Here is a 13,593-nt window from a genome sequence, read left to right on the forward strand (position 1 = left end):
TCTGGTTCAGGATATTTATTCCTCTCCTTTTTAAGCAACTAAACAAAAGAAGTTGGAGCCTTTATACTAGAAGTAGTCTAGAAACCACAGCAATCTACAGTATTATTTTCTTTCCAAACAAAGTAAAATTACCTATTTAAAGATTCTAGTGAAGACTTTTTTTTTCCCAAAAATGTCTCATCTTTCCCACTTGAAGAATTAAAGGAGTTTGGTTAAGCAATAAAATTGCCATGAATCAGTAATAAAAATGTCAGATTTGTCCAAAAAGATCTTTCTCAAGAATTCTTTCATTTCTCTATAGCCACAATGTAATTTTGAAAATTTTGACTGTTTGATAACAAAGTCATTATTCTGACATTATTTATGACTGTACCAATGCATATAAAATCCTATAAATGCCTGAGACTGAAGCTGTAAAACATGAGAGCTCTTTTCCCCAGGTTTTGGAATATTTAGTTTTTTCCAAAATTACATCATAAAATTATCACTCCTGCTAAAGGAAAATGGACAAGAGAAGAATGGACAGAGTGTTGCCTACAGAGTTACAGCTATTCATATTACAAAGACTGTTGAGCAAAACTGGGCTTAGCTAGAACAGAATATGGCAGACTTCAAATCTGAAATTAGGAAGACTTCAAATTCAGAGTAAACAAGCACTGATCAGAAGACTGACAAAGGAAATCACATGTACTGCAAATGATGGAAACCTCCCCCAGCCTGTCCCTGAGCCAGCCCTAACCTCATGGTTAAGGCGAGGGTTCTACACAGCCACTCTAATATGTTTCTCATGTGGAGAAACATCACACATCAAACTCAAACAATATTCCAAATTGGTACAAGATGACAAAATATTTCAGCCCACATAGAGAAGAGAGAAAACAGGGAAATAACAGCCATACCTGTTAATTTTCTAGGGCTTTGACAGAAATCCTACCCCTTCAAAGAGTTAAAGGTCTTCCAAGGGTGATTAGTGAGGAAAATCATCATATTGAATGTCTCAATGAAGGGAGATAGAAAGAGAGGGGAAATAAGATGACAGAGGTGAGAGTGGGCTCAGAAGAGAAACTGGCTGCATATTCACACAAGTATGGGATTTACTTCCATGTGCTGCAAATTGTTTTGTGGAATAAATGTGCTGATTAAACCTACAAATAAGTGCTGAGTGCATGGTCATTACAACACAACACAACAGGACTACTTCCAAGTGTACATATAAAGGCACTGCCAAAAGGTCTGTTAAAACTGCGTACACTTACCTAGTCAGCAAATAGGTCAGTGATCACCACTTGCTCTGGTTTTTAATAAAGGGATTTGAGAATATTCCCCAATCTTATAAGAAACATAGATTTTCATTATTTTTTGTGAACCAGAATGAGTGCATAATAGTAGTTGGAAAAAAATGAAAAAGGCATCTTAGCTTGCCTTTTTTCTTCAGCTGCTCCCTCATAATATATAACTTCAAGTTGCAGTAGGAAAAAAGGGAATAAATTGGCACATGTGATATTTTATTACTGATTTTGAAAAAGCAACAGCAGGTTTTTATGAAACACACAGTGCCTCACATTGTTATATTCTTCAGGGTAATCTGGCTTGGTTCTTACTGCTGGCAATGGGAGTTAGGAGTGCAACTGCCAAGATTTTGATTCTTCATTCCTCTGGGCTCCCAGCATCCCAGAACCTTGAAAGCACCAAGATCTGGGACTTCATGGGAATTCACACTACAGCATGACCCTGGAGCTGTGAAGCGAAATGAGCTACACAGAAAGGACTCTGCAAGCTTTAAAAAACCCCAAAACAGAGAGATGAGCTGGCAGTAAAATTTGCACAATTAAATCAGAAGATAACCTGTGGTTTGGCAGAAGTTCATGTAAACTGAGACATCTCTAAAACATCAACAAACAGACATTTTTTCTATGGAAAACCACATCATTGAAAAACTTCCTAGCATGCTTCAAAGCCATGATCAGTAACTGAGCAGAAATCTAGCTTTAGGTTGGAAAAAGGACTTTGTTCTTTGTTGGTCCTTTAAGGACTTACACAGCTCCAGTTCTGAGGACTGAAGGGATTGCAGATGACTCCCAAGAATCTGACACTCCCAGTGAGACAGAGAGAAGAGAGAGGCAGCTACATGCTACCCTTTGCTCTGGGATGAGTTTGAAAACAAGCACAAGAAAATCTCATGTAGAACAGAAAGACCAGGTAATTTGGAATTTAGTAGTTGCTGCATTTGGCTATGCATATAGATCCAGAATAGGTCAAACCAACTAAGGATCCATGAATTTCTGTTTAACAGGACTAGCAGTCCCACATTAGCCTTTTCTCCACATTCTTACACAAAAATACAGCATTTCATCCTGTATCAAATGTACTGTGTGTGCTGCTAGAAAACTTTCAGCTGAATTACTTTAGGAGGTAGCACTCAGGTTACATAAAATAAAGTCACATATTAAATCTCTTTTTAATGCCAGGTAATCTCTTTCCATTAAGTGGAATCTCTCACTAGGAAATATACCTTATGAAGTCTGAACTTCAGCTGATTTTATTTTTCTTACCTTTTTTTTTGTCCAGACCCACTTCACTTTATGGCAAACTTTCAAAACCCATGTGGTAGAATTTGTGCCCACCAGAACAAGAAGCAACTAGCAAGATGAGCTATGAGGGTGCTTAGACCCACAAGAATGAAAACAAGACAAAGGAAAGGCTTTATTTCCTTCTCTGCTCCTGCTCTGCAGGAGCACCCATTTATTTTTCCTGCACCAAAGACAATATCTTTGGAAGAAGCTGAACAGAATATTTATGCTGTTATCCTGCACACAGACTCAGCACATCTCCTCTTATCATGGAACTTACCAAAAGATCACTTAAATTGATGACACTACTTCTATGGACTTCAACAAGCTTTGGATCAGATGAACCCTGCACAGTATCAACACCTGAGACCCCAGGAAGGAACAAGTTCCAAAATAGTTAGCAAGAACTTTTTTACTTAGTATTTGAAACTTTTAAGTCAAGGGCTGGAAAAGGAAAGGTGCCAAGAACAACTCTTTTCTGACATTACCTGCTTTTCCTTAACATTGCATATTTTAATAGTAAGTAGCACAGATGTTGAAATATAATCTCTCTTCTGAGAACTTAAGGACAGTCCCTAGCTGTCGGGGACACTAAGGTAGTAAAGAGGGGAAAATGTGCAAATAATAAAGGTAAATTTTTTCCAATTTAGTTGTGAAGATGCATAAAATATTATGTAAATAATTTCTATTTGGTGGAGATTAGCATAACAGCATTGGTATTTGCAGTCATAGTGAGCCTGTACTGAATGACCTGGGTTTGCAACTGAGGTGGTGTGGTACCATTTACCTGAATTTGAATGTAAGAATTATATAAATTCTACCTTCACCATCATTAACACAGCACAAAACCAATACCATTAACACAAATGATAAGAAGGAGATGTGCTTAGTCTCAACTTGGATAGGCAATTAAAATTAAAAAAAAAAAAAGAAAGCGAAATATTGTTTAGCTGTATATGAAAAAAGAGGTTCTATTAACCTGGCTTTGCAGCAAAGAAAATTGTCAATATTGCTAACGCAGGTTTGCAATTAAGTTGGTGTCAATGTGGCTGAGAAAAGAATTTCATAATTAGGACAACACAGTTAGTATTGATCTGAATTTTCAATAAAAATCATGTCTGCATTTTAATTTGGAACTGTAAAATTCATCCTTGGACTCTACAAATGACTATATAATTAACTAGGAGTTACTTTAAAATTAGAGAATTATTTACATAATACATTATTTTTTATATAACCATGTGCCTTTACAAATGGTGAGATGATTGCAGGGTTCCCAGGAGCATCCAACACTTAAACTTCTACATTTCCTTGCAAAAGCATTCCCAAGGTTTTAAACACTTTACTCCCATTAAAAAATTACTGCTTCAGAGGACTCTGCATTTGCATCCTCACTCCAAGTATTGGTTTCTTCACTAGAATTACTAGTTTTAGTTACTCTTTAGTTAAATCTCTATTAATGACCTCACAAATAATTGTCATACCCATTTATTTAAATAGTCTGAATGTTTCTAGCAAATGTGATCAAAAGGATACTTACATGGGCATAAATTAGTTGTTTAATCAGCATTATGGGCTTAAATGCAAAAAAACATAAAGTGAGGAGAGTATTTAAACACACTTTTGAACCTGAGTGTGCACTTTTTTGCACATAGCTTCCTATTGAAATCCAAGTCCAATATATCAAAACTACATTTAAAGATAAGATAAAAAAATATTTTTCCTTAGGGGGAAAAAGAGCATTTTCTGTGCCCTTTCCATGTTTCCTCACAATAGAAAAGGATAACATGAGGCCTGCAGCATTCTCTGTCTCCATCTGCTTTATAATAGGCTCACCTCCTTCTTCTTTTCCTTCTTCCTTTTCCTCTGCACCAAGTATCAAAGGAGTCTCAGCTTCTGTTGTGTCTTCTTGGTTCAACATTGGATCTGAATAAATTTGATAAAAAGATGAAGAGTAAGGCTTTTCAGAATGGACATGAAAGGATTAACACCCACTAGATTCCTTGCCATTAAAAACACTGGCAGAGGAAAAGGATCTTTTCCTCCATGAGTACAAATAAAAAAGCTGTTCAAGGAAATTCAAGGAGCTCTAGTTCAGTGCCAAGCCTTAAAGATACTGAACTTTCTGGGATTTAGCACAAAATCCCATGTGCCTACTCCAAACATGGATCTTCACTGGGACTCATCACAATCCCAGAGACAAACACAGTCCATGCCCCACCCCTTGACATGTTGAAGGCCAGGTTGGATGCAGCTTTGAGCAACCCGGCTGTACCTGCCCATGGCAGGGGGGTTGAAACTAGATGATCTTTAAGGTCCTTCAATCCCAGACATTCTATGATTCCATGATTCTGTGTTAGTGTTTTCGCTTGTTAATCTTGCTTTTTGATTTCAAAACACAAGGTGTACCTTCTATTTCCATGCAGGAGTCTTGGGAATCTGCCCCAGTTTTTATGTCCTCATTTGCAGAAACATCCTGTTGTCCTGTTAATACAGCAAACAGAAAATGGTACCAGGATGATGCTGCTTGCAGGCAATGCTAAATTCATTAAAACAGAACATGAACCTTAGAACTGTAGAACTACAGCATGGTAGTTCTAAGCCAAGCACTGCTGTTTTTTCTAGTAAGTGAACCATGTTGGACACATTTTATATACGAAAATATCACTTAACAGTACTAAGCATTAGGTTAGTTAGCTGGTCAAAACTGACCCTGCAGCACTTACAGTTTTTCTTTTGCAGCTCAGCCTTGATGCTGTTTCTCATAGGAGCTGTTGTAAAGTGCTTGCACTTGATGGTTAGCAGAAGGAACAGAAACACCCCACGGGCTTTCAGAACCACAATAACAACACAGGAGGACACAATAACAGTGCTATGTGCTCAGGATCAGTATGGCTAAACCTATTCAGAGACACGTGGCTTTCCCAGTAGCATCAGGGGTTACTGCCCCACAACTGGCTGACATGTAACCTCTACCAGACAACAGCATTTCCTTAAGGTGGCAGAAGTCAGGCTGAAGCCCACTGGGTGCTGACACTAGAAGAACTAAAGTTTCACACTGGCTCATCATGTCTGTCTTAAAAAACTTTGATACAAAACTTTACCTTTGGCTTGATCTTGTTCACACACCACAGGATGCACTGAATCACCCTTCTGTGTGCCTTTGGAGTCTTTCAGGGAATCTGAGGAAAAAAAGCAAACAAACAAATAAATCCTGAAGCAGTTTTCATGCTGGAAAAGTAGACTTGAGTTAGAGGAGCTCTTAGGTGCCAGCTTCATATTTGGCATTTTGATACACTGACCAATTTTCTATCTGTTTAACTACAGTCTTATAAACTACAGAAATATATTTGTGGGTTCCAATTATTCAAATTAATTTCAGAATCCCTACCCTTACTGAGTAGTGTTTTGTTGGCAGTACAAACCTTAAACCAGGAGCTGGCGAAGAAGGCTGCATAAGAATAATCAGCAGCACTACCAAGAATTTTATTCCTAATGAATGGAGCAGCACAAATCTATGAGAAATACCATGAACCACCTACTTGATAAATAAGGTGATTTATTATTTCTTTAGCATAACAGTTTTTCATGGTTGAATTTACAGAAACTTTAAATCTTTCCAGAAACATTAAATCCCATAAATCCCCATGTAAATCCTAGCCTCATGTCACTTGATGACAAAGCTCCCAAGGTCATTATGGCCAAGAGTGCTTTTCTTTTTTGGGGCAGACTACAAAATAGAACTGCCCAAAACAATGCTTGGAACCAGTGCCACATTGAGACTTAAATTACATTTTGGCAGAAAGTCCAACTGCTGTGCTATCTGGGGTCTTCATAAACACAAGGCATTATTTTGTTGCATCAAACAGCATTTTCTGACAACAGCCAGTTTTTGCACAGGGATGGAAAAGTACATAATGCATAATTCCACTGCATTCAGGTAATACAGAAACACAGACACTCAATTTAGTGTGGTTTAGTGATTTTGCTCATCCTCTTCAGACACAGATTTGACTGGATAAAGAGCTCTCTTTGAACCTCGTTAAAAACCAGTGCTGATCTAACTGGACATTGTGCAAACCACAAGGATAAGTCCACTCCAGGTCATAACAGCAGCAGCAGATAATCAGTTTGTGTTCCCATGTGAGATGCTTTCTAAAATCCTGCTCAATGGAAAAAGTAGATGAAGGTGCCAAAAGATCTACAGCACATGATAATAAATTATGTCCTGACAGTGCTTTTACAGCTTTAGTTCTGGAAGGTCCCTCTCAACAACATTGTTGAGCAAAATTTACAATTACCCAAGGATGCCCCTGTAAAACTCTGTTCCTGAAAGTGTCCAAAAGTAATCTCTGATGGATAAGTAGAAAGCTAGGTTTTTAATATCTGATCCGAATTTAATAATCTGTAGGAAAGGTATGTGCTGAAATTTTGTGGCTTTAATTAACTGCAAATAATCCCCCAAGGCAAATATTTAATTACCCACACAGTTTCTTACTTTCATGGCATGACAATAAGTTTAAAAAACCCAAGTTTGAAAGTAGAATAACTCACTGATGTACAACTTGCTAAACTTTATACTTGCTGCACTTTCATTTGCCCTACTGCACCAGTCTTCCATACCATATTGTACAATGAAGTTCAAAGGATTATCCTTATCAGCCTGAATTGGAGCAAAACTAAATTCAAATTTTATCAAATTCCAAGTTTAATCAAAAATCCAGGAAGGATCTCCTGGTACCAAAAAATTCTTGGTAGCAAGAAATTCTATAGGGAATTTTTCAAGCAAACTTGAAACACATTGAGGGAAATTCTGGCTTTGCTGAGGTTTTTGACACAGCTCTCAGGATTTCAGACAAGCCAAGACCTGTACTACCTGTAACTCCATACCCTAAATTAATATAATATATTTTTCTGTATGATACAGCTGCATGCTTGTAAATGGAATTGTGCTGGCAAAGCTGGAATCAGAAGTCCTCTGCCTTGAGTACATGATGCCAAACACAGCCCTTCAAGCAGTCAAGAGGGATGGTAAGTGCCGCAGTGGACAGAGTGGTGGTAAGGGTGCCATGACTCTCCCGAAGAAGTGTCCTGAGAAGGACGGCTCAGGGGCACAGGCACATCTTTACTTCACACTGGCTAGCTGTTCAATTCTTCCAAGTCTTCCTTGTATGATACTCCACAGAGAATAAACCTTTATTGTGAGCAGGGCACTCTGTGAAAGATGCCAAGAACATGAGCTCCAAGGAGCAGGGAAAATGGGAAAGGCAGGGGATGGGATAAAACACTGGGACCAGTGGGATGAGGGTGCAGGGGCAGAGCAAAGGGGAAGAACCAATGGGATAGAAGAAATCAACATAGGGTTGCAAAGGTTTCTGGGGGCTCACCCTAATCATGGGCAGCAGGTTTTCCCTTTGCTGGTTCTCCAGGTCCAACAGTAAGTATTGTGTCACCTGCGTTGGGAGGGGGAGCAGCAAGCAGCTCTGCCCCATCACTCCCTTAGAGCTCTCTTATCCCACATCTATTGCACCTTCATACTCCCAGACTGGTGCCTTTAGGGTTCACTGGTGCCACCTTTTTTTCCCTGGATGAGGAATGACTGCAACTTAATGCAAAAACCAATTCTCAGCATCGCTGGCACAATTACGTGCAGTGGTCAATGACACTAATGGATTTTAAGAAGGCTCATGCTTGACTGCTGTATGTGCCCCATCATGCTGCCATTTCTCATGCAGCATCACAGAGGGAGGGGTGCCATCACTATTCCCACCTACTGGCACAGCTGGCAGTCTGTCCCATGGGCTTCATTCTCAAGCAATTGTAATTTTGTGTTAAACTTTGATTTTATCATAAACAGTTGCCTAATTGCTCCAGTGTTTGAGAAAGCAATGTAACTGCACTGAATTCCAAATTATCCCAGGCAATTTACAATGATAATTTTTCGCAGGTTGTTTTTTGCAAAGCGTGTCTCTGAAAATAACAGACAAAGGACAGAAGATACTGCCTAGCTGTAAAAGTCTCCCAGTTTTATATCAGAAGCAGAAACCTGTCTTGATTGGTTTTACCATGCAGATTCTGAGCTCCAAAATCCTTAATGTCAAGATCATATCAAAGGTTCCTTATTTTCAAATCCAAATATTGCACTAAATATTCAAGCCAACATGTCCAAAGACAGATTTACTTTTAGGATTAACAAGAGTAAAATAAAGCGAAGTAATAAATCCAGATTTATGAAGCAAATCTGTGCAAAGCAAAAGTGAAAGTGTAAAACCAAAGGCAGTTATCAATAAAAACGCTTATGATACACTACATTCTCTGTGCAAGTTTTTAATAGGATAGGGGTATTCCTCAGGCTCAGCTGATCCTCTGTTCCCATGTAGCCCTTTGGAGCCTTGTGCAACTGTGTGTAAGGCCAGTATTATAGTCCTGTATGATTCCAAGGTCTACAAGAGCTCTGGCTGTCCCTAAGGCCTTTGTTCACCTCTTACTCACCTGATTTTGTAAAATAGCATAAAGCAATCTTAGCCTTCTCCTAACATAGTTAATTATCTGCTAAGTCATACCAGAGAATCCAAGCCAGGATACTCTTTCACAGCACAGTATTGCTTAACTTTTTAATAACACACACACTGGGCACTATTTACTTTGGGTAAGTACAAATTGGGGCTGTAAAAGTTAACACTCCTCCAGTCAGGACTGAAAGAAACCCTCTTTCTGATACCACAGTGGAACACAGTTCCTAAAATCACACACGAAGGAACCAAACAGGAGATTTAATTGCATAAATAAGCCAAAGATAGGCCACATTTATCTACTGCACACGAGGAGCTTAAGTGCTCGTTGAAGTCTGAGCATCCCTTAGTTCCCTCCAAACTCCTCCTTGCTGGCTGGAGTGGCAGGGTCCGTGTCAGGAGTGCTTGTCTCTGCTATCCTTCATTTTATTGAAACAAGTGTTTCGTGGGACTGCATGCTTGAGTCCACCTGGGAATTAGCCCCAGTCTTTAACAATCTGTTTATGAAATATTTAGGCTTTAAATAAACTTATCAGAATAGTCTGTAAGTATATTCACTGCTCCTGTCAACTGTATGTTGAATTCATCTCCAATAAAACCATGTAGCTTGCAGTGAACTATCAATCCTATCCTTCCTGCCAACAGTCATGCACTATTTTGTCTAAATCCTGTATAAATCCCCATGCTTTTCCATATTATTAATTTTTCTTTTGACTGTATGAGGCAATGCTGCTCAAACATGATTCTGCAAAAGCTAAGGAAGAGGGGAGATGGTAAGAACTGAATGTTAAGTGGTTTTCATGCTCTTTTAAAATTCACTTCCCCAGCTACTCTCTGTATGGCTTATTTACTGAGTAGTTTCTAATGTGCAGAACACCTGGGTCCTGTACACAGCATAGATAAATCACCATGTTTTAGAGAGCTGTAAGAAGATCAAAGTGGGAAAATGCTGGTCATTAGGAAAGAAACAGGTTCAGTACATTTTATTTTTTTAAGCACGATACTGTGATAAATGACTGGAATACTTCCAGAGTGAAAGAAATCAAGCAGACATCTAAAATTACAGGTAATGCTGTGCATGGAGGCTTCCACATGATTAGGGTATTCTTTTGCCTCATAAACTGAGGAAAATATGTTAAAATGAAGTACTATAAAATGATGATTTATGAGAAGTTAGGAAGAGATTCTTGAGCTTTGACTTCAAAATGTTATTTTTATATCCACCAAGATTTCATTTTAATCTATCTTTATAACAGACTAGATTTATTGGAGCCCAAGTTTAAATATGCTTAGTAAACCAGATCTTTTTAGGTGCAACAATTCCTAGAGATATTTTATCAAGTTTTCAGGTAATAGACCAAACAGTTCATCTCTGCAGGTGAGACCACCAAATACTTCTTCCACTTGTTTGTGCTTCAAGCTGACAGAAGGGCATCTCACCTTCTGTCCACCTGAGAAATTCCAGGTGCAGCTGGTATAAAAACTGTGGGCATCCTTCTCCTGACATAAGGAGCAGGACCTGTTGTACAGGGCTCTGGGAAATGAAAAAGCTGAGAAAAACCTGATTGCCTTGGTTAGAGCCTGTCCAGGGGAAAGGACTGGAGGGAGGAGATGAAAGAGCAGGCTCTCGTGCTGGACTGATGGGAGCACAGCTGAAAGGCTCCAGGTCAGCTAATATTCAAAAATAAGAGGATTTAAATAAACCAGGTAAGTGGATTAGTGTTCACTGCTACAGACACTAATACTGGTGAAGGGCAGAGCAGAAATACCTCTTGAGTAGTTCAGGGGCTAGACCCCATCTGGATGCACAACTCAGGTCAGATTAAATGTGAAGAAGTGAAAAACCCACATTACAAACAGCTTGCAGTGAACCCTGTGGAAGTTGTTAAGAGAATAAGTGGCTGGTTGGATGGTGGTGCTGACATCCCTGGTTAAAAACTCCAAACCCCACAAATTAGCTTGTGTTAGTTTGCTTTCACAGGAATCCTTCTAACCAAGGGACAGAAAAATGTTATCACTTGAGTAGGCATGCAAAGCCACGGGTATGGCTGAGGGTGTTAAAACTCTTCCATTGAAAAAGGTTCTTTTTCAGTTACCTATAATTGAAATTTTTCAGGCTGAAACTTTAGGTGTAATCATAGCCCAAAGGTGAAGTAAAAACATTTCATTGGTAGCTGCTGAGTGCTCAAAATCAGGTCAGTCATTTAGATGTCTTAATATGCACCTAAGAACTGATTTTAAATACCTCTTTCTAAACATATTGGCTTTTCAGTCAATCTTTTTCACATGCTTACCAATGACTAATTTATGTCAATTTGCACAGCTCCCCTGCATTTTAAATGCTTTTTCAGTTTATCCCTTCTCAATCATTTACGTCTTTAGGACATCATGATTTTTCCATACTGAGAGCTACAGCTGGCTAAACAGGAATTTATACCCATTATATTTTACAGTCAGGATACTTACCAGCTTCTGGGTTGCCCAAAGAGAATTTTTAGGGCTAACCCCTAGCCAAGTCATAGATCTAATTCTGCTTCTGAAAACACAAGCCCTCCAGCCAACTGAATCTGACTCCAGAGAATGCAGAAAAACAGTGACTTGCTTTCAATGGCACTCCCACGAAAGCCCAGAATTTGGTGAACACCTGGAAATAATTAATCAATCACTTCTTTATTTTTAAAATTAATTAGTATATGATTTAATTTAGTTGACCTTCAAATGAAAATTCAGTTCTTATTAAGTGCTAATGAATTATAATCAATGTATTGTGCACAGAAACTTTGCATAGTAGGGATTTATGCTTCACTTGTACTAAATCCAGTTCCTATTTACATTTTCCTGCCAGAAAGTCTAATCATTAAATTGGGTTAAATAGTAATTAGTAGAAGAGGCAACTGAGATGAAGATGCAAAATATTCTCTGAAACACACACACACACACACACGCATGTACACATACTCTCTTTAACAAAACTTAAGCACAGGTTCAATCCTTCAATCCAATCTCTACAGACTACGTGGTCAGTTTAAAATGAGTTTGTTGCCCCAGCACAATCTTGTACAGACAGACATACCAGACTGAGTGCAGCCTGCCTGATGCATAAACATTAATGACTTTAACCACTTTGTTCTGCCCTTACACTTCATAGAAAGAAGCATCTCTCACTCGAAATTTGGGTGCTGCCCAGAGATGTCAACTCTCCCCTAGGAGATCATAGTTAAGCATGCAAGTTTATAAGGGTAAAATTGCAACAGTTCTTTGCAGACAGTGGAAAGAGAAACTTGGCACAGACTGGAGTAAGAGGATATCTCTACAGTGTTGCATTGAAAATCCTGATATTTTTGAAATATGACTGTTCTCCCCCTTCCTGCATCTGCCTTCCCCCACTTTTTTTTCTGGAGACAAATGAACGCTGAAAAGATTCAGTTTGCTCAAAGGCCATGTGCAAACTGGGTTTGTGTGGACTTATTTTCCTGGACAGTATCTCTCCTATGGTAACAGAAGACATATACTTTTAGATTAATGTGAGATTTGCAGTCTCACAGGAGGTTTTCATTTTAATCTAAGCCCCTCGAGTGTAATTCCTGCATTGCCCCCCACTCTTATAATGAAAATCCCTTTCATGTTCCCATCCTCCCTCTTTTCCTTTAAAAAAAATGATAAAGAGGACACACTTACAACAAAAATCCTAGCTCTTCATAGTAGCAGATATGGATGTGCTTTGTTTGGAATATCATCACATTTTAGAGCAATAACTATGTCAATGTGTTTGCTATATTTTAATCCCAGAAACATGAGGAAAAAAAAAAAAAGGCAGAAAAACTGCAAGTCAATTCTAATTGGAATCAAAATCCTTGTTTTGGTGCACTCAAAGTGAGCTGACATTTGAAAGACCTAAACTTTCCTAGCAGGAAAGAGTGGTTTAAATGATGCATTTTGGGAATGTGAAGCTAGATTTCTTTGCCATAAATCCTTTACAGTAATTAAGTGGAAGGACTGGGAAAACATAATTTCCTTAAATGCTTTATGTCCTGTTCATTTAGTTGAAGATAAACTAGAGAAATTAGTATGTTCCAGAACCTGGAGGTTTTAGCCTTGTTAACTCAGTGGGCAAACAATTTGAAAGATGGAATTTGTTTTGGGAGCATCAGGTGTTTTCAGAAATGCCAGGATTTTGTAAAAGTGCCATTTCTCCAGAAGTAGCACTTTTTTTTATAACAGTATTATTTATTTTAAAAACCCCTCCAAATCTGAAATTACAGAAACATTCAAGCATCACAGAGTGGTTTGGGTTGGAAGGAATCTTGAAGGTAATTTCATTCCTAGCCCCCAGCAGGGGCACCTTCCACTAGACCAGGCTGGTCAAAGTTCTATCCTGGCCTTGAACACTTCCAGGGATGGGGCATCCACAGCTTCTCTGTGCAACCTCTACCAATGCCTTGGTACCCTCACAGTAAAAATCTGCAAAGCTGAAAATCTACCAATGGAAATAAGGATTAAAACCATGGCCT

At 38.7% G+C, this 13,593-nt stretch overlaps 1 protein-coding gene across 7 annotated transcripts in view; it reads right to left on the reverse strand.

Moving 5' to 3' along the window:
- The window catches only part of MACROD2 (mono-ADP ribosylhydrolase 2), an 841,176-nt gene that overhangs the window by 33,039 nt on the left and 794,544 nt on the right, over positions 1–13,593 (reverse strand). For all 7 annotated transcript variants that reach the window (XM_064415411.1, XM_064415413.1, XM_064415412.1 and 4 more), the window contains 3 exons: positions 5,675–5,752; positions 4,980–5,054; positions 4,407–4,496 (listed from right to left, as the gene is read on the reverse strand). In XM_064415411.1, coding sequence (XP_064271481.1) covers positions 4,407–4,496; positions 4,980–5,054; positions 5,675–5,752 — 243 coding nt within the window. The remainder of the gene's footprint in view (positions 1–4,406; positions 4,497–4,979; positions 5,055–5,674; positions 5,753–13,593) is intronic.

The sequence above is a fragment of the Passer domesticus genome, chromosome 3, assembly GCF_036417665.1.
Source record: "Passer domesticus isolate bPasDom1 chromosome 3, bPasDom1.hap1, whole genome shotgun sequence".
In the NCBI taxonomy this organism is placed as follows: domain Eukaryota; kingdom Metazoa; phylum Chordata; class Aves; order Passeriformes; family Passeridae; genus Passer; species Passer domesticus.